Source organism: Toxotes jaculatrix, chromosome 11 (assembly GCF_017976425.1).
Source record: "Toxotes jaculatrix isolate fToxJac2 chromosome 11, fToxJac2.pri, whole genome shotgun sequence".
NCBI lineage: Eukaryota > Metazoa > Chordata > Actinopteri > Toxotidae > Toxotes > Toxotes jaculatrix.
The window spans coordinates 17,194,951-17,222,772 of NC_054404.1; the positions used below are offsets into that span (position 1 = coordinate 17,194,951).

Genomic DNA, 27,822 nt, shown 5'->3' on the forward strand with positions numbered 1-27,822 from the left:
ATTCCTCCTCAGTAGCAATTTTTAAATACACTGGTTTCGGTTCAGTTGTGTGGATTAGTGGTTTACAAACATAGCCAGTGCATGCACTTCTGTCAAGCAGGCACGCAGCTTGCATATACCACACACTGGTATTAATGTACACACCTTGTACATACAGGGTATGAGATGAAGATGACTAAGGATGACTATGTCAGTGGGTGGATTTGGATGTTGAGTGATTGTTCAACAACCACTTGACAGATTCCATTGAAATTCATTGTGGGAATTCTTGGCCTTTTTGAAGATGAATTCCCAGGCCACCATCAGGCCAAAATCTTCACTCTCACACTTAAAGATACATAAAAAAAAAATCAATCAATCTAACAGAAAGACTGCAATTGAATTTACTAAGCAAATTCATGTTTTGCAGAGGACAAATGCTTTTCTTTTTTTTTTGGAAATTCCACAATCCTTTCTTTTGAGACAGCCCACCCAGGTCAAAATTTAAAGTTTACACAAATTAGAACTCATATTCTAACAAGCAGATTTAACCACCAAATGTGATTTTCATGAAATGGTGGCCTTTTCTGTAGAGCCAGCCTCAAGACAAACTAAATCAGAAAAAAGCCATGTTGACTATAATAAAAAAGTTTTAAGGCACAATGTGTAAGTACTGGCCAACTGTCAAATTCATAAACGCTCATTAGTGAGGATTGATTACATATGTACATTGTCAGTGAGTCCTGGAGCACACACACAGCATGTTCTCATTTGCACCCTGAATGAAAGGTACACAGAGAAGGCCGGTAAAAAGTCCTTCGAGCCATCTCTGATATGGCAGCCCACCAGGATTTGTGTAGCATCAAAATGATTTTGAAGCTCTTATTTGAAGGTAAAATCTTTACATAATATTGCTTTAAAATATCTGTTTGATTGCTAATGAAATTTTCACATGACCTGACCACTATGTACAACTAACTCAGTGGACCAAATGAGACAACCTTTGACCCCAGGAGACTGGGTCTAATTTGATGTGTAACGGACCTGCTGAGAGAAGCCATCATCTCAGACTGCAGCAGCTCAGTGCTGCTTCAACATCCAAGCCCCAAGGGAGCAGATATTAACTTTACTGACAGGAAGAGAGCCATGTTAGTCCCATGAAAAGGTGGCCAAGGGTCATAAGCACTAGATGGGCCATGGAGATAGATTCTCACTGCCTTCCATAGACAGCCCTCCAATCCCCCTCTCTCCCACTCTCAGTAGCCTCTCAAGGGAACCACTTAATGGCTGTCTGTTCTCAACAACACCCTGAGCAGGTAGGGACAGGACATAAAAACAAGTGAGGGGGAGAAAAGTCAACATGCAGAGCACAGATGACTAGCTCTTTCTGTGGGAAATTTGGCTGAGTATGAGCCATTGAGATGTCTATTTCTGATTTATTTAACTGGAAACGGATTAATTGAAAATGTGTAGGTTACTTACCCCCATAGAGCTGCTTCACAATACATCTGAGGTTGAAGTGCCGCTTCAGAAAATTGGCAACCAGGTTAAAGTTTTTGCCTATGAAAAAAAAAAAAAAAAAAGCAGACACCAGGTTGATACACTGATAACACTTTATTCAATTTAACATTGTGACAAAAACAGTCACTGCTGGCATTCAAATCATTTTTCAGTCGTGCAAATGTTTTTCAGACAATGAGATCAAGCGGTAAATCAAAGGACATACTATGCAAATATTTTTCATACAATATAAAACCCTTCATATGAGTTCCACTATTTCCCACTCCACCACATATTGTAGAAGGATAGACATATTCACTGCTGAATGTTGAGTCTAAAGCCCAGCGTACCACAAAACCAGCTAACTGATTTATAGAGTGAGAAACTGTTCGTTCTGTTTTAATTTAACTGACCTCCCACTCTGGCACAAGCAGAGAAACCATGGCTTGAGCCTCTGCTCCATTTGTCATGGGATGTTTGTCATGGTATGTAAGATGTGCTGGGCAGAAAAAGTGGCCTGCTGCCTAATCTTGTAGGAATTTGTTGAAAAAGCAATGGTCTGGCTAACACGCTATCTAGTTGTTCTTTGTAAACAAGACAACAGTGCTGGGAAGCTGAGTCTGCTCACCATTTGGTACCTTACTTTTATCCTTTTCCTCTTCTTGATATAGTGACTGTAAAATTATACTTGACTCTACCACCACATATCTATTATTCCTCATTGTTATTTGGCGTTGTCATGTTGCTGTTGCCGTGTGAAAACCTCATTAGCTGCTAACTATGGGGATTTTAGTAGTTCAACTTCAATTTAAGGATTACATGTCTTCCATAGTTTGAGAACATCCTGACCTCTTGCACTCAAAGCTCTTTCAGAACTCCCTGGATAATGTCAAATACACACTGTCATCAAAGCCGAAAATGAGGCTGTCTTGATTCCTGAAAAGCTGACATTTTGGAAGGGGGGAGGTTTTTACCCATCGGCAACAATGCTGACAGTCACTTGTCAATAAAATTTGGAAAAACTTGCATAAGCAGGGTGAGCATACAAGACACAGAGCAGGCAGCATGGTAAAAGCACTGGCCCACAAACAAGTGCGAGGGGGCCTGTGTGAACATCTCCCCTTTCCCTGTTAACTGATGTCATCTCAGCACCGGCACAAAGCATCTAATTACTGTCTTCAAAAAGGAGCCGTCTTGTGATTCACTGGATAATGACATGCAATTACAGAGACAGTTTGCCACAAAACGGCCACAGGTATACGGTTAAGTCCAAAGGCCAGTGATTAATGGCACCACTGCTTTCTTTTTCTCTGTGCTTGTGGCTGAATTTGCTACCAAGGTCATTCCTTCAGAGAACAAAATATCAAAGCAAAGTTGAAAAAAGGAACAAATGAATTAATGAAAGAATAAATCACTCAAATTAGTCTGTCATCTGTGGACACATCCTAAACTCCATTAAAATAAAACTAAAGCAAAAAATCAAGTGAAAGGGCTATTAAGGCGTTTGAAATATAAATGCCTGTGTTACTATGATACTAAGCAATCACATGCAATATTTTTGAGAAGATAATTGGGTAAAATTGTTATCCAGGTGACAAGCTGTAACACTTGTCACCAATGGGAATGTGTCTGATCCTCAAAAGCTATTAAGTAGAAATTTAGCCTCCAGCAAAATTCACGTGTTAGACAGCGTAGTCTTTGTTTTTGATTTGTTAATATACATAAATTCTCTCAGATAAATAATTCTCTAAACTGAACAATTAAAAGGAGGCTTTGAGCAGACACATCAGGAAGGGTCGCTTGTCAGGAATAAACTTAATAATGAGATAATGAGACTTCACATTCATAACTTCTTGTTTGTGTGGTTGCTGTCCATCTGGCTTATAACATGACAGCTGACACCATATTACCAGCTTTTCTTAAGTAAGTGACTGTTAGTCTTCTACCTGAGGGCCCATTATGGTATACCAACTAAAAACATTTAACTAGTTGTGAGGACAGACAAATATCAAACAAATCAAAATGGATTTTCATGGATGTCCATATGCATGTTCCATTCATAATGTAGCAATTCTAGACATTTTATATCCGTATTACAACTGAACGAAGGAACATAAACTTACATAAAGACAATTTTTGCATATTTGTTGCAGATGCCTTGCAGTCTGTGTTGCCTGAAGGGTACTGGCTGCTCACATTAGCGTGATAACTTACCTAGTGGTGCTCAGTTTTTAGGCTTAAGACTGACCTTCATCAAGTGAGACACATGTTGGAATAAGGTCAGGTGATTGACATGGCCACTCACAAACATTCCACTGCTAAGCTCTAAAAACCTCCATGGTTGTTTGGCTGTAAGTTTAAGAGCAGTGACCACCAGAAGCAAAGTCAGTGACTTTTGCTCTCTGTGTGTAAGACTTAACAATGAAATGAAACACAATTTCTCAAGAAACATTTGAGTTACAAAGTACAAAATTTGTTTGACCTTGTAAAACTGGGGGGGCGGGCACACTACGAGTAAAGAAGCTACAAATACTACATAGTTGATCTAAGGTGGATGTAAACACCTTAAATTTACAGCTACACATTGGTATTTTAACCTCATGGTCATTGTGTCATTGCAAATCCAATGTGCTGGGGTAGAGAGCCAAAACAACAAAAATGTGTCACTGCCTGCGTTGTAATGGACTATACGGGGTGGACATCTTGATGAACCAGAAGACACATGTTAATGTTAATGAGGGTGTATGCTACTGGATCACCTCCCTAACTGAACTGTCTCTAAAGCTGGGGTCTTTTGAAGTCTGTCCCTTCAATACTTGGTGTACATGCAGTATGCAATAATACTGGAAAAGCCAACAAGGTTTAAATAAAATGCTTCATCAATCCCAAAGGGAAACTAAATAAACACTCTGTGGTTATGTAGAGCATGGTTGTACTTACAAAAAGCAGCATTCCTTTATTGGAAAAAATATTCAGATATTTTGTCATTCTTTAAATAGCAAAGCATCGCCCACTCTGCATGTCTACCCAGAGAGGAATGCAGATCTGCATCTCTGTTTTGTTTTCTCTGCCCATTCTGGGTCCAGGAATCGAGCATCTTTCACTGCACACTCATGACTTTCTGTGTTTTTAGAAGTTTTGATTTAGTCCTTTGGACTCTTTAGCCTTGTGTCTAGCTCTACAACTATTCTCATTGCTTTCCCTGGTGGGTTGAGCTTGCCATTTCCCAGGACAACTTTGACAGGGATGTCTGGACACAGAGTTGGGAACCAGTGCAACACCATGGCCCGAGACATCAGCTGTTGTTCCAACTTTATAACGTCCTGCACAGCGCAGAGTTGCTCTTGGCCTTCTGCCCGGGTTCTCTCGTGCTAAGCTTACATTCATGTTTCTCTCTAACAAACAGTTTGCTGGTGCCTCCTCTGGGAATGAGTGGCCCCTTTCTGTGGCAACTGTGGCCCACAGTGGTGCAATACTGAAATCTTCAGAGCAGAGGCTTTAAAGAGTTTCATTTGTACTTCCTTCAAGAGAAGATGGTCTTGCTTAATTGTTTTGAAACCCAAATGCACAACAATATTATGACAGGTCAAATAAAACAGTAAACAAGCTAGCACGCCATGTTTTCAGAAATGGGGTAGATAATATTGTAACCGCTTGTATGGAGAGACTTCTGCCATCTTGTAATATACCGCAAGACAACTGCAGAAAAAAGACACAGACTCCGCAGGGTTGGTGCCAAGGCTAGAATACTGTACTTTTGAGACAGACACACAGACATACACACACATACACATACACATACACACACACACACATCCCTGCAGCTTTCACCACTTCCCGGGAAAACAATGAGAGGAAAGAAAAGTCAACAAACCAAAAGGCATCCAGAGTGACTAGGACTGTAAAATGGAACAGACAGGGGTAAGAGGCATTCAGACCAGAGTCAAAGGTAAGTCCCCATGGAAAAGACTTCATTAACTTCAGTCATATCCTGAGCAGATCATTAAAACAGCCATAGAAAACACAACCTCTTTCTTCTCACAACCTGCATTCCTGACACCCATGCTGTTGTTGTGACTTATGCAAGAATCCATCATCATTTCTGCTCCAATATGGAGGATTTTCTGGTGCTCCTAGCAGGTCCCAGTCATGTATTAGCCTGAACACAGTGTGTCAATAGCCTTTAACAAGGAATATTTCAGGGAGTGTGCTCTCTCAGGGCATTTATATGCAGTTAAGTTACCTTATTACCCTAAGCCCTCAGCAGTAGCCTGACTTAACTGAAGCCATGTAAAAGAGAAATCAGATTTCTATAATAAGGGAAAGGTATTAAAGAAACCTGTTTAACACAGCTAGATTTCTGCTGGAGGAAATTCTTGGAAGTGTATCTGCTTAACTGGGATTCTAACAGGATTTTTTTTATAAGAGCAGATGTGCATGATAATATTTGGGACACGTGGCAGCAGTGTTAACAGTACAGGAAAAGATGATAACTTGTGGCAATGTATCCTTGTATGCAAAACAGCTAGGTCCAAAGCCTGATTAAAATGCTGTTAAAACTGAAGTAAATAAATCTAAATAAGACTGTTTCCACAGATGAACAGAAGATTCTTTTTAAATTTCAGGCTTGTGCACAATAAGGAAAAAATGAGTGGCCTTTCAGTCAGTTACTCCAAATGTTTCCACCAAAAACACTCTTCAGGCTGCAGTATTATATATCATTACTACACTTAAATTATGCCAGCACTGGTTCAGAAACATGGCAAGAAAACAAGAAGAGAAACCTGATTACCCACCAGCTGCATGTAAACGCAGTTTTACAGTAACCTGGTTATTGCACTGCATGTAAAGGCATTCTCCGATTTCCTGCAGTAACCTGATTTCTCTCATTAACCGTGTTTCTAGTGTGCATGTATATGTAGTGACTGTATGTCAGGAGAACTGCTATTCCCACGCAAACCCCTTTATGAACAGGAGTTGAATCAGCAGGACAGTCAGACATCAGTGCCTGAGACTCCTGCTCTTTTGACATCTCTGCTTTGATGTGGACCCCCTCCCTCTGTCCTCAAGTGTGGGTGGAGAGTTGGGGCTTAGAGCGAGAGAGAGGGGTGGAGTGATGAAGGATGAGAGAGCATGAGGAAGTTACCCATATGTAAGTGGGGGCTTTCCTGGAAGGACATCACTCTCTGTGTGTAACTGTAACTACGGCCGTAGCAGAGCACTGTGCCTTATCATCCTGCACATCGTCCACCTGAAACAATATTTGCGCATGAGTGTTCAATTTAACATTTGGGTGACCCCTTCATCGCAGTTACAAAATACGCCGCAGCATGGTAGCTCAGGCCAACCCATAATGCAGCATGTGACTAAAGTGGTGGGGAGCATTTTGGAGCACAGAACAATTATCGAGGGAAAAAAAATCTATTTCTCAGAAACATAATCTGATGAGAGAAATGCAGTCACAATACAAAATGTCATATTCAATCATCATTATATCTTAATTAGCCCAAGAGGCCACAAATCTCTCAAAGTGCTGCCTCTGTTTATATTAGACAGCATTCAGAAAGAGGAAGATGCAAACTGCTTATACTGCATTAAGTTCCTTTGGATTAATGTTGTGCAGAGTTATGCACAGTGCTGGCCCTTTAAAACTCAGATCAAGGTCTCATTGGAAATAGGCTGTCTCTACTTGCTGTATCCCCTGTAAATCTGCTAGCCTGTGTTTATAAATCCAAATGGATGAACCATGGCACACATCACGATACTATCTAGGTTCTGCTACTAGTTTCGGGTAAGACACTGAGGAAAAGAAGAAAATTCTTTGCTGAACTGACTGAAGTTCTGAATTGTATTATTTTTAAAAGAAGTTAAAATCTTGTAACACCCTGACCTTATGCAAACAAAAGGCCAGGAAAGAATTACCTGAGACTGACAACACAAGGCAAATTTGGCAGTGTGCACTACAACGACACCTGCCCACAGGAAAAATCCAGAGCTCACAAGAGCATGTGACGAAGACCCATTTCTTTTGAAGTGAAGGAAAGAGCAGAGGAAAACAACGACATCCTCTGAAACGTTTTAGTAATTCCTGAAACAAGGCATTCTGGTCAGGCTGAACACTTAGCATGAGTTCAAGGGAGTGTGTGCCGTCTCCCAGACCAGATTGTGGTAAAGGGGAACAGTCACATGAATGTGATCCGTGCTCAGGCTCAGGCTCAGGCCCTAATTATATGGGAACAGAGTGTGGTGTGACAGCTATGGCGGGGATTGCGGTTGTGTCCTAAGAGACTGCAGCTGACCCTGCGGAGAAGGAGAAGAAGAGAAAGTGAGAGAACATGAAGAGACGACATGAGGAGCAGACATGGAGGGCACAGGAGAGGAGAGGGGAGAGACCATAAAATTGTAAAGGAGAAAAAAAGAACAAAAGTGTGTGCGTGTGTGTGCAATAATACGGAGGGGGGTTAACAGTGGAGTCAGACTGTCCTATGTGTTGCTGCTGAGTAAGGCCGGGGGCTTACAGGAAGGATTTAAAGAGCCACAGCAACACCACAAAGCACCAGGGGAAAGGGGGTTGCCCAGCAGGGGCTAGGGGAGGGCGAGCGGGGAGAGGGGCAGGCTGGCTGGAGCGGCTACTCTGATCAGGATCCATTTCCAGCTTGGGCCTTGGAATTCCTTTGTTCCTGTCACAGGTCTCCATTTCCCCCTTGCCTTAATCCCAGCCTGCCTCACGCCCAGTAACACAGAGCAGGGCAGGTAACTCTGCCACAGGCATGCCTCTCTATTTACAGACCAGTCCCCACATAACAGCCACTCACATAAATAGTAATCGCTGTGGTAGCACTGAGAAGAAACAAGGCGGGTTAATACCGGTTGTCACTACAAAATTACTTCTGTCATCAGAAAAGCGCTGTGAACTGTCTCAGCAAGAGGCTGAAAAGTAGGCGTTTATCGATTCGCATTAAAAACGAGCATCCAAAAACACATGTAATGATTTACATGTTTGTGTGTTTTGTACACAGAAAGTCTCATTTGCATTTTGACTGAGCTGTTTTTCCAAATTTGATAAACTGTTTTAGCCTGGGGCTGCAGGCCTTCAAAGAGCCAGGAAACCAAACAAAGCCAAATCTATGACAGGGCAGAGCAAAAATTAACCATCCCCCTTTTAGTCTCTACACATCCTCCGCATTCTTCATTGGGAGGGAGATGGTCATTCGTAAACACATTCTCCAACAGTAAAGCTATCCAGCAACACTTGTGCTTTTCCCGCAATGGCCATGGCCAGGCTGCCTTAAGCCCCCTTCATGGGGCTGCCAAGAGGAGTCAGTGGTACACTGTGCAGCACTCGCAAAGCCCTCTCCCACGGCTATTAGTGACCATTCATCCGGGGAGCCTGGGAAAATGCCTCTCCAGCCTGCCGTGGCCATGGGGAAACAGGCTGGCAGGTGTTCCCTCCCTATAAGCCCTGGCACCTGTGCAGGGAGAGGAAGAAGGAACCAGCTCTGCCATGGGCTAAAACAGACTCTAGGTACCACTTTGCCAGGGCTCCTCTAACTCCTCTGATTGGTAGGAAGACTCTCAAACACCAGGCTAAACTACACCCGAGCTCTGCCTCACATGGAGAAATCAGTGTGGCTGTATGAACACTAATAGTAGACATAAGACATCTGGTAATGTGCTTTGGCAGTTTGAAATGGCATGTTAACTAAATCCATGTAAAATGGGCCTTCTCAGTTTACACTCTACACATACACACAAATATATACCCCATTATGAACTACACAATTAATATGTCCTTGAGTTAAACCAATACTAGAGCAAATGAAAATCAAGATAGTGCACAATCACCACTGGTAGTACACAAGATTGAATCTAATGCAAAATGTAATGGTAATTTCTGATAATATACAATAATATACAATAAGCGACAGTCTCTTGGACAGGCAGCCTACACATCATGTCTGACATGAACACGTTTTCTGCTGAGCAGTAGCATCTTCATGAAGATAATTGTGACACTCTTTTTGTCGTAGAGCATAACCACCAGCTTCCTTACTCAACTATCATATTGAATGACAAAAATGCATTCGTCAAAGCACAGAGAACCTATTATCCGCTCATTTTCAATCTGTAATTACTCTGAGAAATGTGGGTGTGTTCAACACGGTCTACCAGGGAGAATGCAAGTGGCCTCTCCCAAGCTCCCCTTCCCTGGGCTTCTAAAGTCTAGCATGTCCATTCTGCCTGTCCGGAGCCAAAATGTTTGGTGGGAAAAGTTCCCTCTGTTCATCTCTCTAAAAACATAAATAAATCACATCACTATGAGCTAATCATGAAGTCTCAAGTAGCCTGGGTAAAAAAATAAAAAAATTGGGGGGGTGGGGGGGGGGGGTTGGCGGCTGACAGTTGGAAATTGGCCTCTGCAGCTGAGATTTGAAGAAATGCCTTGGATTTATGTTGGCAGAAGATATGGGATAAGCCCCTCTCTGACATGTTCACTGGGTGCTATACACACACACATGCACACCCAACACACCATAAGTACATCAATACAATAACCCATAGAGATAACTCAGATACAAACACTTGCACTGAAGCCCTTGGAATGTTAAAAGCTGTTGATGGCTCATTTGAAGTGCCAACAGCTGAGGCTGCTATGCTGTTCTTACTGCTGTCTGTTGGCGGAAGCCCCTGTGATTTCACACTGGCACCAGCTCAAACAGCGCCTCATACAAGCCCCCCCACCCGCCCATACCATCCCACACATAGCACCACACTCCATTCTTGGCCCAGACACCAGTACGACCCTGCCCAACACCTTTCTCTATATACAACAACATGCATGTGCACGTGTTCCAGTACATACATGTCTCCCTGCAGGATATCCAGCTTAATTCTGCTCTCAAGTAACATAACGCTGCACACAGACACACACACACACATGCAAACAGGTCTTCTGCTGAAACAGATACACGCAGAAAACTGGCTTTCGCTCCCTGGTATGGACAGTCTGAAAGTCCTGTGAGGATTAGCAGGTTAACGTTTGACCTGCTTGCAGAACAGACGACCCCAATACTTAATACCCACCCTGAGGTTTGCTGGGCTACCCTCCCTAAGCCTGTAGTCTGTCCTCCCCTTTTTATGGCTCCTGCCTGCCTGCTCACTTCTCACAGTCACAGTCTCCACCTTTAGTGCTCTGCTGCCTCCCTCACATGGGACAATGAAAAGACCAAGAATGTCATTACACTCACTTAAGACCTTTAATAGGACTACAGCACATGAACTATGCAGGCCTGTTTGAGGCACAATACCTTTTCATGTTCTGAGAGGGGAAAATTCTCCGATATGGTACGGAGTCATGTTCCACTGGTTACATTCTTTTTGGCAGAGCTGAGAGGAGCTTAATCATTTTTACATGCATATTTCACTGCTGAAATACTGATAGTCCCCTTGTTCATGCAGTGTAGTGAATGTGTGCACGAAAGTGTGTGTGTGGAGCCTCAGTCTGTGATCTCCATCATTAGAGATGTCTGTCTCTCCTCAGTCTGTCATGGGGAATATGAGTCAGGCTTTTCAGTAACCTTACCCTGTCAGCCTGTTCACACCTAGCCCAGGGGGAGGATATATCTCTCCAACACACTATCGCTCCTTCTGATTTGCACTGGTTCTGATATGTGTGTGTATGTGTGTGTGTGTGTGTGTGTGTGTGTGTGTGTGTGTGTGTGTGTGTGTGTGTGTGTGTGTGTGTGTGTGTGTGTGCACGCATGCGCGCCTGGTTGCAAGCTGCTTACTGACTATATGTTTTTTCTCAAGAAACGCTGGGTAACATGTACACATGTATCTGTGTATGAAAACAAATTCACACATGAACACACTGTTTAAGTGGACGAGAAGACTTAAGTGGAGGGGAGTAGCGTGAGAGGCAGAGCTGCAGCCACAAGAGAAACTTTATGGGACCGACTGCCCTGTAATCCCACTCTCAGTCAGGCCTGCCCCGCTGAGTGAGCCCAGTTTAACTGCCCTTAACTGCTACCTGTGACAAACCTTTCTGTCTTACAACACGCAGCTGGGGGTTCCTCTGAAGTTAGGCTTACAGTGCTTCAAAGGCACGTGTGTGGGTGGCTGAGGGAATGTACTCGCATAGGGATGAACTGACTTATTCACACTGGCACATAATTTATTGATATGCACTCTCTGTGTATACAGCGGTATGTGTGTATGTGTCAGGGCAACTGTTTTTGGTGTCATCCAGTTAAGTACAAGAGCAGATAGACGCAGGTGTGCCAACACCACATTAACCAGAAGGGTAACAAACATTAGCCATTTTAATGGGATTAACATGTTACACATACAAAATGCCTGGCACAACTGAGATGTGCCAAGTTAAACAGTGCAACACAATATAAAAACGTCTATCAGCTCTTGCCTCCGCGGGTCACACCCTGGGCGTAGATAGCCACCATGTCCCAACTAGTTCTGTTGTCTTTCCACCTACACTCTTCTCAAAAAGGTAACCTTGAAATATTTTTTAGACTGTTTTGTAATTCCATTCCCATCAATACACACAGACATATCTCTGCACTCACGTCCAAGTGAATAAATAATGGTTTTGCGCTCATAGCCAAAGTAAGCGATTTTACTTATTCAAGAGCTGATGACAGACACACCTAAGACAAGGAAAGGGAAGACAAAGATGACTGCATTCCAGAGGAATGAGCAACAGTGAATTCAAAACAGAATAATGGTAATGACTTGCACTCATTACCAACTATTTAAATTAATGCTCTAAGTAAACACATGAAGAAGCCAATATTATACAGAATAAGGGATTGTAAAGCACTACATTATGTTATAATAAATACCCAGAATATTTGGCTCTGGTGCAGCATAATGAGGGTCACATGACGGCGTGTTACCTATCACAACAAAGGCTGAAGCAGGTGCCATCTCCTTCTGTTTGAGGTGTCTTCTGTTGTGGAGGGACTCTGTGTACTGCTTAACCCTTTATTCCACAGCATCTCGGACCAGACCTGTAACCTCCTGCAAACAGTGTGGAGATATTTCAGTACAGCGACATGTTGTTGGACTGCTGAGAGGTCCAAAGTTTTGATTTGACTTTACAAAAAATCATTAATGATGAGCACAAGAAAACAACAGGACAGTATAAGTCCCAAGTGAAAGGCCTGTAAGGCAACTAACTCCACAAGTGGCTAGGTGGAGAGATAGGAATGGCTTTGCAACAATGAAAACCCCTCAAGAAGAAAAGACAGAAAGCTCAAAGTCATTTTAGATTCCACGCTACTGCTGTCTTTTGAAAAGGCCCCCAGCAGAACAGAAGCCATACATTCACTCTCACACACGCCCTTCTCCCTGTGTCTGTACCTCGATGTGGTCCGTAGTAAACCAGCTGGCGTCCTCTTGGCCGCCCAGGGGCAGAACATGGAGATCCACCAGCACAGCAAAGTTCCCACACTGTAACACAAAGAGGAAGGACAGCCACAGGTTGCTGAGGGGCATTGAGCTCACAGACAACAAAGGAAATCAAAGTGTGGGTGATTGACAGCGAGACAAACCACAACGACCCCCTATGTCCTCAAACATCACCCCAGGCCTCTCACAGCATGTCCCCTCCCTCCCATTTCCCTGTCTAGCCATCTCTCTGCCAATCTCTTTACAAAGTAGTATGGTCCTGTCTGTCTCCTCATATTTCCCCTCTCTCAGCATAAAAAGTATTTTCCTGTTCTATAAGTTTTACACTGCCTCAGGTCACAATAAGGCAGCAAAAAAAGTCTAAAGATGTACCACATAAATGAGGATTATGCTACTTTGTACCAGGGTAGTGATAAAACTCAGATCTACCCTAAAGCACTCCATGTTTCTGCACTTCTGCACTACAACTTTCGAGTTGTGTAGTGAGCTGAGTAGCTGCAGAGTGGATTCCTGAAGCACTACGTCATTGTGTCAACGACAATAAGCTACAAGGGACAGGGAGGCCAGAAATGCCGCGGCTGGTTAAGTTGCTGTTACATCTTTCTCAGGCTAGCCTGATTATGGTTTACACATGAGTGCAAAAGCTGCCCGCTGCAGAGAGCAAATGGATGTGGGTCTCGTGTGAACTTCGCCTCTCCATGGACAAGGAAGTAATGGATGGACTGAGACCACCCACAACACGACACAGAAGAACAAGAACAAGTACTGCCCTAAAACCCAGTGTGATAATGAAGCAAAAAAGCATTGAACTGAATGGGGCAAAGCAAAAACACAGAGTCATATAAAGACAAAACCAGACACTGATTTCAGGCTTACAGTGTAGAACTGGAAAAGAGTATGTACAAACAGAAGAGGTTATTCATTTAGTACCAGGGAAAACTTATGCACACTAAAAGCTTTGTTTAGAGCCAGGCTTGTCCCCTGGGCAGATGTATTGCAGACAGAATGACTAACTTCTACATCCAGACATGAGGGATGTTCAGACTGTCTTGCTCTCAGGATGACGCGAGAGAATGAATGAACAGGGTGTATAGGGGAAGGCCTCTGCTACTTAGGTCCTAATTCTGGACACAGGTCAACACTTCCCTACTCTAAACTCCATCCAGTTGTCTTCTCCTCTTCTTTGAAATGAGTTAGGTTAGCTCCTTCCTTAAAGGAGGAGGTTGAGAAAGTTTTATTAACTGTTCACTGACATTAAAAGGCTACATACTGGCCCAGAGCAAGTCAAGCTGCGGAATATTTTGCCTTCTTTTTCCCCCATAGGAGCTTTTTCCTTTCTCATTGTCTTTCTGTAAATAATAACTGAAGTGAAGCTGCTTCTTTACTTCTACTTGCAGGTCAACTAGAGGAGAGGGCGCCACCATATGACTGATCAGTGAATGTTTCAGTCAGTTTCAGGCATTGCTTGTATTTGTCTTCTGCGAGCTGCATATGGCAAGAATATGGCAAGCTGCTTTAAAGTATGTCTCTGCAACAGTGTCACCAAGACTAAAGGAAAATTTGTGTTATTCTAAAACTCTTATAAAACAATGCATTAATCCGTGGCCCTCTGATTTATCCCTCCATATCTTCTATCTTCTTGAGTACAAAAATCTGAACATCAAGATGTGAAAACCACAAAAATAGAAAATGGATAAATAGCAATTTCTTAGCAGACAGATTATTGTAAAGGAAAGAACTGGTTGTTGTACCTAAACATACTTTCACAAAGGCAAAAAAAATGCCATGGACCAGAACAGAGCACCCCCACCCCTTTATGTGCCAGCTCCTTGTGTATAAAATGTGTGCATGCTGCCTGTCAGTATCAGCTCGTCCCTGTAGATCAGTATTCTCTCCATCCTCTGCCCTTTGTCTCACGTCGGTCTACGGATGACTGGTGGCCTCAGCTGACTGCCTCCAACAATAACCAGTGTGTGGGAAAGCCTAGCAACAGAGGGTCAAGACCTTGTCAGTCGAAACTGGGGCTGACTAGTGGATGAGCCCCCACAGTGGTTTCTTGGGGTGGGATTTGACACACGCTGGATGCGTTTTGGTATTCAGACTTGAGTTCTTGACTTTTGAGACCTAAGAATGGCTTTGCAGATGACTATAGGAACTCTACCACTATGCATGAGTGACTGGTTTTTCAGGTATAATGACCCTGCAATGAATCCTTAACTTGTAGTTTTCAGTTTTTGTTGACAGTGTGTCAGGGAAATGTTAATTCACTTCCATGATGACTCTGCTCCTGACATGCGTGGAAATCCTGACAGGGACCACAAGATCAATCTTCTAAGGCACTGTACATAACTCAAAATTATACAAGCTAATGCAAACTCTAAAAAGCCACACAAGGTTAATTTGATCAATATCTTGGAATGAAGGGGACAGTATAAGTGTGGTCCTTATAGAGAGGCACAGCAGGGTGAATCCCCTAAAGTGGTTTCTGAGCTTCTGATTGAGTGTGCATTGGGCTGAAAGCCAGACATCTAGCGAGCCTTAGACTAACTTCCTTTTATCACATTAGAGCAGCAGACAAGACTCGACTGGGAACTGGACATTAATGATAAACATTGGTCTGCCCCTAACACAAAAACAGCATGTGATACCCTGAGCTTCTCAGGAATGGGGGATTTTGTCAGGAATGCAAACTAATGCAATCACACTAATGAGAAAACAATTCATTTGCCCTGCAAAATTGCTGTTTGCGGTTTGCCGGAGGCACAGATTTTCCCTCTAAAGTGTCAATCTTTGAATCCAGGCTGTGCTCTTTCGGTGTAGCTACTGGAGCTTTAACAAAGGATGTTGAGTTGAGTGTGGCAGATAAGACCAAATGAGCAGCAGAATCTAATTTTACACAAAGGCTCGGAATACAATCACATCATGTGGTCTAAATTTGTCAACTCCCAGCACAAAGAGTGACCAGTGGATCTCTAAGCTGAACTCTGCCATGAACTATGACCCCCATGTATCCCCCCTTAAAGCCCTGCTATGGTCCCTTGGTCTCTTTAGTGAGATCTCTGCAAGCAGCCTAATACTTTGTAGATGTAATACAAACCACAGAAACCTTGTCTTCCTTGAGCAAAGTAATCTGAAAGGACCCCAAAAAATCTAGTAGGCTCATTGAAGCTATCCTATTTTGTGTACTTTGCTTTGACACATTTAAGGCGATACTCTGAGCAACTGTCACTGTTGTTGGAAAGAAAGGTTTGATAAAGGGCCAAGTTCTAGAGGAAGTTACTCTTTTCATACGTTCTAAAGTGGGCCAGCACTGCTTTGTCCTCTGCCTTGCACTGGCCTTTTAGAGTTATGAACAGAAGCTGAACACTGAATGAGAGGCAGCAAGAAGCGCTACTTAATACCAATCCTTTATTGTGCCATCTTTTGTGTGCTGTCACACACTGAATGAATAGGACTGAGTCTTCCTGCAGGCTAAGCTCAGCTTCTCTATCCTAATTCTCCCCACTGCCAATCTGATAACTATGGCCTAAAGTAAAAAAAAAAAGGTTAACTAAGACAAAAACATTAGAAACAGACAAAAGCTACCCACAATCCACAGCACAACATGAGAGAAGTCCTCTATATATACTTTATATAACGTGTCTGTAAATAAACAACTCCTGATTCAGACTCACTCTCACTTTCCCTTTTCTGGTCTTAGGAGCTCTGGTCTATATCACTCTCAGTTCCCAAAACACTCTCTACCTTCCCTTATCTCTCTCCCAGACCCAGCTCTCCATCCTCCCTCCTATGTTGCTCCAAGTTGGGCACGGGGCCCATACTCTATGAGTAGCTTCACCCGCCTCCCCACCTCGCTGCCCTTTGCCATTGCTATCGCGCCATATAAGAACCAGACCTTCTCGGACTGCACTTAGCTCAGAGGCTAACACTAACCAGCCACAGATGTTTACATTGGGAGAGAAGGGGCAGCAGATGCGGTCTCACTCAATAAAACTTGCATCTCTCCCTTTGTCTCTCTCTTTTTCTGACTTTCTCTCTCTTTTCTGCAAGTCTGCAAAGAACCCAGGAGAGCTCTTTAGATCTGTGGGTGTGACAACCTCGCTCTCAGGCTTTATTTGCCTCATTCCCAGCTCTCTCTGTGCTGTGAGTCACCTGGGTTTCCCCTTTAAAAAAAAAAGACATTTCTCTTTTCCAGTTTTTCAAACTGCCAGATACTGAGCAGTGAAGCTTGAGGCTTGATTATTACTGAGGCGAATGTTATTTACAGATAGTGCACAGAAGTGTTTCGTGTGCAAAGCTCCCTTCATTCAGGTGAATGTTAGCACACCTGAGTCCTCTTTATTTGATGATAAAAAAGAGACACAACCCAGGAGTGGAATTCCAGCAGCAAGAACAGACAGGAATATCTCCAGGTAACACACGGCAAACAAAACTCAGGCAGTCAAATCTTTCAGAAGTAGACAGACAGAAATAGCAGGTTGAGAAGTGTCCTCATTAGGAAATGTGAATTCTGTGCAGCAATGTAATGCAGTGCGGAGATGAAAGCGTTTTTTTGTTTTTTTTTTTTTAACCTGTCACCTTCTCTTGTGAAAGATTCCCCAAGTTAAAGAGTGTCAAAATGTTTCTAATCAGACAGCAATGATTTTGTACAGAAACACAATGTGTGGTCCGATATGAGCTCATCTACAGAGTGACAACAACACTAAACAGCACATAAACCTCTGACATTAAACTACTCTGTGATACCTCAAACTTTTTATTCTTAAAAACGCTTTGGTCTCTGTCTCAGCCTACTACATTAGATGGTTAGAAAGTCAGCAGTGCATGTTGCTAATAGAAGGCAGATTGCTGGGTTCTACAGCAGTAATGTCCTGGCAGAAAGCTAGCGCTTCAGTGGATCAGTGTCTTAGCCTGCAGGCCCTTTTCGGGAGGTCTGAGAAGTGGCAGGTCACTATAGTGTAAGCCTATTTAAGAAGGAGCATACCAGCACCTCCTGCAGTTCCACAAACCAGGGAGGGAGCTACTTTGAAAACATTTTAGGAGAAAGGATCATAAAACACACTGCTGAACAGCCTACTAAACATGGCTTGGTGAATTCAAGAACATAACCCATAATTGCTTCAAAAACCTTCTCTCTCTGTAAGCCGGCAAAACAGAGTTTGCAACGTGCTTTTGTGACAACGGTGTCTCTGAGCAGATTTCTGTTCTTTTATATTCCAAGTTAATCCATTCATTAAAAAACATGGGGGATAGTGGTGCTTGCTTTGCAAAAGAAGAGCCAAGGGTAGCGCCTTGAACGCTATTGTTTGGACTGATCCCTTCTAACATACTTGTTTGTGGTTAGTTTGTTAAGCATGGTAGAGGCTGTGTGCATTTTCTCAGGCAGCGTAACACAACAGTATCATTATGTGCCCAGTGGGAAGGAACCTTCCGTGAACCTCCAGGGTTTTACTCTCCCACAACCAGCTGAGGGGGGTGGTGGGGTAGCCTGTATGCAGGCATGCATATGAAACAAATAAAGGGAGTGAATGCAATATCTGGTCAACTAGGCACACATGGCATTATGGAGGATGTGAGAGATCAGCGCAAATGTTTGCAGCCCTCCTCTAAAACTCTCAATAAATGAAACATCAACAAAAGAGAGACCAGCGGCTTTCCATGCACTTAACAAAAACATCTGATGTGCATTATTCCTGACAGAGCATCAGACTCAGGATGAACAGCTTGGCTTTTTAATAGAATGAGTTTCCTCTGCTCTGTGTCAGCGTCCATTGACAAAAGGCTCTCAGGGAGGCAGTCAGCTGAGATTTGCAAAAGGTGAACAGAAACTCTGAATAATGTCTGCTTGAGGATGAATAACAACATCAGAATGTGGAGCTAAGGTGTTTAACACGTGTATCTGTACCTCCCCCTAGTGGCCAAATACGTTGTGGAGGACATTGTTTTGCCCTCCACAGTAGGACATTGCAGGCAATACAGAAGGAGCTCCAACAGAATAGTAATATTGTAAATGTTAGGGACACAAGCATATATTCCTGTGCTACATATTTTCCCCAACTGCATAACAGCTTTTCAGTGGTTTAAGATAGACCATAATAACTTAAGCCACTAGCTGAAAGTAGTGTGTGAAGCAGTTCTACTGTTTGGCAGCAGCACAAACATAGTTGTTTATCATGAATGCTGGCAATAGAAGCTGAAAAGCTTAATCAAATGCAGATTCATATTATTCTTTATTCTTTAGCATCTTGTGTGCGTTCTATGTGGGAAAACATTTTGTTTAAAGTAATTATGAGGTTTTGTGGTCAGTGAAAGCACCCAAAACCTCCTTTACTCAGAAACAAGATATTTTCTATCATGAACATGTTCACAAGATACTAAAGAGTATCATTAACACATGTTCAGATGATAACCTTCTACTTTAAGTCAACAGTTTTTTTTTCTTTTTCTTTTTTTGTGATTAGACTATACTCCTTTAAATGTGTCCATGCCAAACTGGACACACAAAATTGCAAAATTGCATAGGTTAGAAACTCTAACTTAGCACTAGGTTTTACAAGGGAGTCAAGTTTGCTTTTCTGAGGCAGGTTCTAGCCAAATATAATTCAAAAACCTAAACTTTAAAGTCATAACTGTTCAAAACAACAGATAACTGCATCAAATGTAATACACAACAGTTTGCATTATGTTTTTCTGAAAAAACTTTTGAATGCAGCGTCCTCTATGTATACTCTCAGCTTAATCCAAATGGTAGGCTCACAAAAAGTCTTAACTGTTGCATATACATACTGAACGTATTAATAACACAATATTATTTAATATAACACTGTAATAAACAGTATAAGAATTTAATAAAACACTTCATAACAAGGGTCTCTATACTGTATATTTTATTTTCACTTACATTAATGACAAATTTGAGAGGAGCCATTGCAGTGAACACAGCAGTCAGTCAGTTTTGCCTAGAAAAAGTGTATAGTCATGAATTACACATGGCAGCTTAAAAACAGCAGTCTCCAATGATCATACATTGTAGGCAACATGTAATAATGGTAGACTTAGTTTAACACCCTCCTAATAACACTAGCTGACACTTATGCAGGGTTTGTGGTGCTCCACAGGTAACCCGATTTATAGCGACATTGCCTTAATATTAATCTGTTGCAGCCATAACTTTATAGGACACAGAATTCAGTTTCTTACAGATATTTATTATGGTTATTCTAAACGCAATATACTGTAATGTTAGTCCTTTTAGTGTTAATGCTAATGTTAGTTAATGTTAACATTATATACTGTAACCTTACTTCAGTCTGCTACAGTCAGTTTGTGCAGATCAACCTAGACTACATTAACGAAGCCTCTTCACATGTCGTTAGATTAAAGCTAAAGCATTTTAGCACAATGACTACAGTTTATCTGTTTGATGCAACGCGAGAGTTTAACAGTAGTTCATAAACAACAGTTTATCGGTTCAATTCGTCTTCACAGCTGGGGTTAAAAGAAGAAAGATTACTATTAAGAAACAAAAAAGTGGCTCTAGCGTTAAACCATAATTAGAAAATGACACGTTAACTACAATAAAACACGTGTTAAACAAATACACTCGGTATAACGTTGTGTAAGTACATCAAAATTAACAAAAACTAGAATATCTGTCAACCGAGAAGGCTACAGGAAACGACGTCACATCCCGTTTGTAGTCCAACAACTGCAAAGCGAGGCTACGTCGGAGCTTTCAGAGGATGGCTTCTTCCAAAAACATACCTCAGGAACTCTGAGTAAGGAAGCTAAGCGACTGTCCACCTCTGTTATAAAGCCGGCAACTGGTGTCGTAGAGATCTTGGTCGATTTTCTGTCTTGGCAGCAACAGTTTGTAAGGACCTGCGAGAGATTGCAACTCTTAACCGAATAGGCCCCCACTAGGACCCAACGCTCTGACTGCTACCATGGAAACGAGTCGTGTATTGAAAAAGCCTTTCTTAATCTCGAAATTATATGTTTCCTAATTGTATATAACTATTTCTTTTTATCAAACAATAGCCGCCATATGGTAAAATCAACATTGTTTGGTTTTTTTTAGTGTACTTAATAAAGGGACTTTGCAAATTTGTGTGTCATTTTGATCAGGCAAATCTAGAAGTCTCAACATCGGAGTGTTGCAAGCGAGGGCGCTTAACAGGGAAGCACTGAAGGTAGCGTTTTCTTTCAAATTTTGCACGGCGGTCTAAAATAACACCATGGTCACAAAAAATCGTTCTAGGTAACGCTAAACTCAGTGTTTAACATCATGCCAAGCCACTTAAATTGGTCCAAAGTGGTCCCATGTTTTGCCACCGCTTCGACAACCTTGCGTAAGTGATGTCTCGACTAGTCAAGAAATCTCGATCTCTTTGTACGGATCTACCACTGGACAACACTGATATTTGTAACAAGCTTAGTTTGCTCAGGCAGCTCCTGACATCTTGTTTTGGTCCGACAGGTAGACTAAAACAAGTTCATAACAACATCGGAGGGCACGTTGTTACCACCTCAACCTCCTCGGTTCTCCTACCAGCCATTTCCTCCTCACAGTCTTTTGTCAATCTGATAAAGACCTCGATTCTCAACCACGTTTCTCGTTTCAGTGACTGTGGTTTGTTTGCTGCCATTCTTTGTTTGGCTCTTATTGAGCAAGCGAGGCAGTCTGGTCTTAGAGGATGTGTGGCTATCAAATTGAACAAGCACTTGTTGGGTCTGTGCACCAGTTACCTACAACGAGAAGACTGTGGTTGCAAAGTGAAGCTCGACTTCTGCAGCAGCCAGAACCTGATCACATTAGCTCGCAGTATTACCTCCAGCAAACCAGCGTGTGTGCTAACTGAGCAAGAGACACTTCACATCAGCAAGTTGGCTGTGCATGCTTTTTTGCTGACTGTTCCCTGTGACAACCCAGGTACTGTCACACTGGGCAAGACAGTGACTGTCTCTGTTGAAGGTCATTCTGTGCTAAACTCTGCAGTATTACCAGGTTTACTAGTGGACATTCCTGATGTCTTTTGCCTCAATAAGGCAGAGAACCTGAATTCAAATTCACTGCGTATGGTGTTGTTCAGTGCATCCCTTGCTGGAGACCTTTCTGAACTTGGAGATGGGACAATTGAGGTGCACTCAGGTGTAGATACAGACTCGCAAATTCTGGATCAACTCCTGGAGCTCGGCAAACAGGTGGTTAAAGATGAGGTGAAGCTCTTTGTTTGCCAGAAGGTCATCCACCCGGTCCTGCAGCAATACCTGAGGAGTCAAGGTGTCATTGTGATAGAGAGACTGGGAATCACTCTTATGGAGCCACTTATTCAGCTGACAGGTAGGCCATCATGAAAGCAAGGACCCATTTATCATTACAGATTCATGTTGTCTGGACAAGTACCAAGACAAGTACTTTATTTTTAACTCTGGTGAAGGTCATTACGCTACAAGTAACATGATCTTGTCATAGTAATGATGGGATCTGATCTGATGTAATATTACAGCAACAAATATAGTTATATCACTCAATCTATATGTGATACACAGTAGCTTTAGTTAAGGAAACACTGGAATAAGCACATATATAATGTTATAGCAATGTAAAAAGAGGACTTGGGGGGCAGGGGGGGTTATAGAGGTAGGAATACACAAACATAGTCTACTGTCCAGGCAGAATATACCTTGTACTCCAATTACTCTGCTCTGTATCTGAGATCCTATTTCATATCTGTTTATTTTAACAAATAGGTGCTCAGCCAGTGGCCACATTACATACCACACTCTCAGCCAAAGCCTACGGGAAGGTGGGGGATCTCAGTATAAGGCAGTTTGGATCCAAGACAATGCTGCATTTACACCCCACTGGGGAGTCAGCCATCTGCACTATGGTCCTCTGCCATAGGAACGAGACAATGCTAAGTGAGCTGAAGGTAAGATAAAGTGAGGAGTGCTGAGTTCATAATGTCGGATGGATCTCTCTCCCACTAAGATTTACAATCTCCATTATATATTATTCAGTAAAGCAGAAATATCATTGATGTTACATGGTCCCATAAAACACAGTTGAAAAAATGTTTCACTAACAAAGCCAGGGGGGAGATTCACATCTTCTATTGCACTTTTGACAACTGGCATCAGATAATGTTTTTAAACTCATTCTAAAACCTAAAATGTTGGGGGGGGTTTTACACACAGACATCAGCTTGGAATGTCCTTTAATGGGGGGTAAATGTGACAGATGAACTCATGTCTTAATGTCTGTCTGTGCATCTGTTAAAGGTGCTGTGCCAGAAGACAGAACATGTGCTGAGGCTCACCCTAAGGGAACCATCTGCCTTACTTGGAGGTGGGTGTACTGAGACCCACTTAGCTGCTTACATCAGACACAAGGTGAGAACCAATATTTAGGATTAAACCAGTCAGAATTTAGTGATTTAACATACTTTCAAAGCCATCTCATTAAAACATGTCTTGATTGTGTTGTGTTTTCATTTTAGAGCAATAATGAGGTAACACAAGCAGCATCGGTACTAGGGTGCTCACAGGCCGAGTACCTTCTTGGTGTGGAGGGATTCTGCCACTCTCTGGAGTCTGTAGCCACAGCACTGGACCACAACGGTGGGAATTCTTTAATTGATCTGACTCATGCTCACCACTGGACTCTCCCTGCAGATACCATAAAAGGACACATGGAGGATAGCCTGGGCTTCTGTGGCTGTGGACTGGTGGAAAGTAGCCCGAGTAAGAAGTGGACTTATCTGAGCACTAAATACGCAGAGTTCTCACCCGCATCCCCGTCTAGAGACACTACTCTGCAGCCATGTGTGCTGGACTCCTTCACGGCTAAACTCAATGCATTGCAAGTGGCTGTAGAAACTGCTAATCTTGCACTAGATGTGAGATACATAATTCAAGACGTGAACTAGTAGAATAGGTATTTTGTTTAGTGTTGTATTCTGGTTTGTGATGATCAAAGTGAGGAATGAATGCTGTTTGTATTTTTCAAAGGCATAAATAAAATTAGACATCACTGGGAATGTCTCGCCTCTGTACTACTGCTGTGGTCTCATGCTTAGCCTCTATGTTTGTCAGTAATATTACTAAAAAACACTAATTACTATTAACAATCTGTCACCCTTTAGTGAATTTCATAGTTCATACAGGATATCCAAAATTAGTTTTGGGTTTCTAATTCATCAGCCTTCTCACCTACACTTCCAAACGATCACAGTTTATAAAGACCTTTAAATTATGCCTGAGAGAGTATATAAATTTAATGAATCAGAAGACTTCCTTGGAGCAATTTATCCAATCTTCACTATTAAAACATCAGCACGTTTCTGCAGCAGCTGCCTTTGGTCAGCACCAGGAGGTGCAGCGACAGATGCTACCAACATGGCACCAAAAAACTACCTGCATGTTTCTGTGGTAATTTTCCACCCCTATTTTTCCATTACATTTTGCTACGCTACATTTCATACATTCCATTACATTTTGCTACACCCAAAATGTTACCAGTTTAAACCTGCTGACTCGTAAGAGGAACTCACTACCTGACAGCTATGAAAATGAAAAAGACTAACCTCCACCTTAACACCTTCCTATTTACAGTGTTTTATGACATGTTGTAGACAGTCGAACAGACCTCATCTGGTGAAATCCAAACCAAGTTACAATAAGCGTAATGAGATATGTTATTAGTCATATATGTTATTTTGTAGTTTGTATGTTTACTATTAGCGTAAAATAAACTTTTGTCACAAAATCTCTTCCTATGTGCACCTACTTATTTTATCAGTGTCTTTTTGCAAGTTTCAACTTGTAGCAGTTTGTATAGGAAGAGCTGAACAATTAATCTGTTCTAATGGAAATGGTACAATACTATACAGCGATTGCTGTGCTAAACTGCAAGCAAAATCAAAACAGATTCTTGTGAAGTAAAATTAGTGAAAAAATTTCCTTAAAAATACAACAATAGGAGTGTGGATTCCTATGCTTGTCCTCTGCTGCTGGCTCATTTATTGTCTGCCCTCACAAGATGACCACCAGGTGCTTTGTCTCTCAGAAGATGAATGGTATTAAAGCCTTTCGTAACTTGGGATAGTCTTTGAATTTCTCTTGGTAAAACCTGTAACAGAGGGAACATAACTAACAGTCAGAAATGGCATATTGTAATGTAGGTAGCTTGACGCGTGAATATTAATGTACTGTGTCAGGAATGCTTCACTTTTCGGGAATCTCTTAGGCACCTGTGATGGTAATAGGCTCTTGGTCCAATAAAACTTAGGCTAAACATGGCGAACGAGAGAGCGGGAAGGGACCAGGTGGTCACAGCAAAGCCAAACCACTCCACGATCTCTCCTAAGTAGTTGGCAGCAGACACATATTCAAACAGACCTCCTGTGGGAGATTAAGAAGACCACATGTCACTACGAGCACAGAACTGATATACATTTATTGATGTGGAATCTCTGTTTCTTACCTGTAGGAATCTTGTAAATTACCTCTCCTGGCTTCCTCAGTTTACGCAGAATATGGTCACTGTGTATATTGATGGCCATTCCAACGTAAAAGAGTACTAAACCTAGAGGAAACACTGACTTGTCCATGACTGACTTTTAAAAAGTCTAACATTTCAGAGTTTCTTAATCTGTGCAGCACATAAATAGACTTAAACAATCCTGTATGCCTTTAAGATTTAAAACTTCAAACATGAGCAAAGAATAAATATTGTTCCTACCAGTTTTATAGCGATAGTCAGCTGACCATTCATCATCAAACTGAGCACAGTGAAGCAGATAGTGTCCCTGCAGGAAACCATTCAGAGAGCAAAAGAAACCTGCTGCCACCATCACACCCAGTGGGAAAGGCTGTCCTCTGGTTAGTAGGGAATAGACAAATGTCCTATGATTGTAGAGGAAATAGTGGATACAGAAGGTGGAAAAAGAAGATAATGAATTTGCTCTTTACAGTACATGCAAAGGACATGTTTTACAAGCAGGTGGACGTATTCTGAGAAAATGATTTCGCATTTAAGTACAGGCAAAGAGCACCATTAAGCCCCACTCCACTCCACATGGGAGGTTACAAATGCATTCCTCCGTTTTTTTAGCCTTCAGATTATAACAGCAGGAGATCTCATTCAAAGCTCTTTTTCAGTGACTCACTTTCACTTGCAAAGTGGCTGAAAACAGACTGTTCATCTAGTAACTCTGGGTACACTGCACACTGATGATAAAAGACGGTAATAACACATTTTGTTTCTGTCAAGAGATACAAAATGATGGGGTGCAATTATTTTCACTCTACATTAAGAACAGGAGTTTTAACTAAAGAAATGTGTTCAGTTTGTTTCATGTTTCACTGGTGAATCAGCACCATAATGAAACAATATGGGGAGTAAATAATCTTGTAATGAATGCCAGATCCATGATGAATATCATTAATTCACAGTTTCCATTCAATAAAATACATTGCATGCAAACAGGCTAAGTAAATGTGAGACAAATATAACAAAAATAATGTGATGTTTTATAGTATAGTATAGTAAAAATGAGAAAAACTATGATCCTCATCAGAGTTAATATCTAACACTGGTTTGATCCTCATAAAACCAGTGTTATTAACATATTAAATTGAAATTACAAAAAATTAAAATGTAAAAATTAAAAAAACAACAACTGCCCAATTGACAGTTTAATCTCTGCTTGTATTTTGAATGAATGGGGGTGTGCACCTTCACGCACACAACTCCATACACACTGATCACGCTCTTATATCTTAAAGTACATTTACATTTCAGCTTATGTCTCTGCTTTTACCTTTGAAAGTAGTGCATGCAAAAGGTCCCGAGCAGCAGGTGCTTCCCCATAATAGATGATTTGTGCGAGGTAAGCATTAAAAGTAGGGGGATCAGGAGAGCTGGTATCTCCTGGAGGAACCAGGCTAGTCTGGCTGGGACTGTCCTAGCTGGAGGAGAGTGTACCATGTAGCGCCCATAGGAGGTTTGCGTCTTCCTGTGATGGACCAAGTGCCCGAGTCCTATCAATATGATCCCACAGCTGAGACAGTTGACCAAGTCCCCATAGCATTGCATCTTGCAGGTCTGCGCCTCAGGGTCAGTGAGTGTTACAGTAATCTTCTCTGCTTATAAACTAATCTTCAATGGATCTAAAAAAACACTCTGACTCCTCCCAAAGCAAAGAGAGAGGTGTGTCAGCCTGCTGAAACATGAGAATGCTCCCTTTTTCACAGCATGGGTACAAACATTGCTCGAGGTGAGGTTATGATTATGCTTTCCACCTTGGAAAGGTGCAAGGGCTGCTGTTAAGTTGCTGAATTTCCAGAAGCTACAACAGGAGAGAACAGATTGTTATGGAATATTAAAAACACCATAAAGTGCTAGAAATCTGTCTGGTGCTGCAGTCAGCCAAAGACCCTGCCTGCATACCTACTCAGCCTGTCCATCTTGTTTACCAACACAGTCAGCAATATCTGCACTCAGATTATGTGGCTCTGTTTGTGAATAAATTTGCAAAGTGGAGGGTGGCCTACTGACTTTGAATGATGCTTTTTTCAGTGTTACTCATTACCAGTTTGAACAGGACCGACTAAACTCATCACAAGTTCACACTAAAGTCATCAAAGTCCAGAAGCAGCCACAAATGCTGATGACATTATTAGCATAAATGTGTCTCAGGAACGATAACCAGATGTGCATGTAATACAGAATAAGTAAATGAGTTTTTAAATTCCCTTACCCAGTGTAAATGTTTTCACTACTGTACAATAAGAGTACAGTAGTGAAATTAATGTGATCCTAAATATTCAGCCAAGTGATCTGAGTCTGAAAAGGACTATAAATCACATACACAGTAAAGGCAAAAATATTAGCAAATTAATAACCTGCCC

At 41.9% G+C, this 27,822-nt stretch overlaps 3 protein-coding genes across 3 annotated transcripts in view; 1 reads left to right on the forward strand and 2 right to left on the reverse strand.

Moving 5' to 3' along the window:
• LOC121189251 (SLX4 interacting protein) overlaps positions 1-19,834 on the reverse strand; it is a 72,882-nt gene extending 53,048 nt beyond the window's left edge. The window contains 4 exon segments of the mRNA XM_041049187.1: positions 1,462-1,539; positions 12,393-12,516; positions 12,859-12,948; positions 19,808-19,834. Of these exon segments, the coding sequence (XP_040905121.1) occupies positions 1,462-1,539; positions 12,393-12,516; positions 12,859-12,948; positions 19,808-19,834 (319 nt within the window).
• Positions 19,835-21,080: 1,246 nt separating this feature from the next.
• Positions 21,081-23,837, forward strand: mkks (MKKS centrosomal shuttling protein). Its single transcript, XM_041049186.1, has 4 exons — positions 21,081-22,249; positions 22,660-22,841; positions 23,191-23,301; positions 23,409-23,837. The coding sequence occupies exons 1-4, from the start codon at positions 21,265-21,267 to the stop codon at positions 23,835-23,837; spliced, it is 1,707 nt and encodes a 568-aa protein (XP_040905120.1). The 5' UTR covers positions 21,081-21,264.
• Positions 23,838-24,638: 801 nt separating this feature from the next.
• srd5a2b (steroid-5-alpha-reductase, alpha polypeptide 2b) lies at positions 24,639-27,033 on the reverse strand. The gene is made up of 5 exons (XM_041049189.1): positions 26,733-27,033; positions 25,652-25,815; positions 25,394-25,495; positions 25,161-25,311; positions 24,639-25,039 (listed from the first exon to the last, which is right to left on the reverse strand). The coding sequence occupies exons 1-5, from the start codon at positions 27,005-27,007 to the stop codon at positions 24,973-24,975; spliced, it is 759 nt and encodes a 252-aa protein (XP_040905123.1). The 5' UTR covers positions 27,008-27,033; the 3' UTR covers positions 24,639-24,972.
• Positions 27,034-27,822: the final 789 nt, after the last annotated feature.

Excerpts from the sequence above, each read along its gene's own strand:
- mkks (XM_041049186.1), top strand. The coding sequence starts at position 21,265 with ATGTCTCGACTAGTCAAGAAATCTCGATCTCTTTGTACGGATCTACCA. Across the intron at positions 22,250-22,659 it reads GCCACTTATTCAGCTGACAG|GTGCTCAGCCAGTGGCCACA; the intron begins GTAGGCCATCAT and ends TTTAACAAATAG. Across the intron at positions 23,302-23,408 it reads CTGCTTACATCAGACACAAG|AGCAATAATGAGGTAACACA; the intron begins GTGAGAACCAAT and ends TTTTCATTTTAG.
- srd5a2b (XM_041049189.1), bottom strand. The coding sequence starts at position 27,007 with ATGCAATGCTATGGGGACTTGGTCAACTGTCTCAGCTGTGGGATCATA. Across the intron at positions 25,312-25,393 it reads AATTTACAAGATTCCTACAG|GAGGTCTGTTTGAATATGTG; the intron begins GTAAGAAACAGA and ends AATCTCCCACAG. Across the intron at positions 25,040-25,160 it reads AGAGCCTATTACCATCACAG|GTTTTACCAAGAGAAATTCA; the intron begins GTGCCTAAGAGA and ends CCTCTGTTACAG.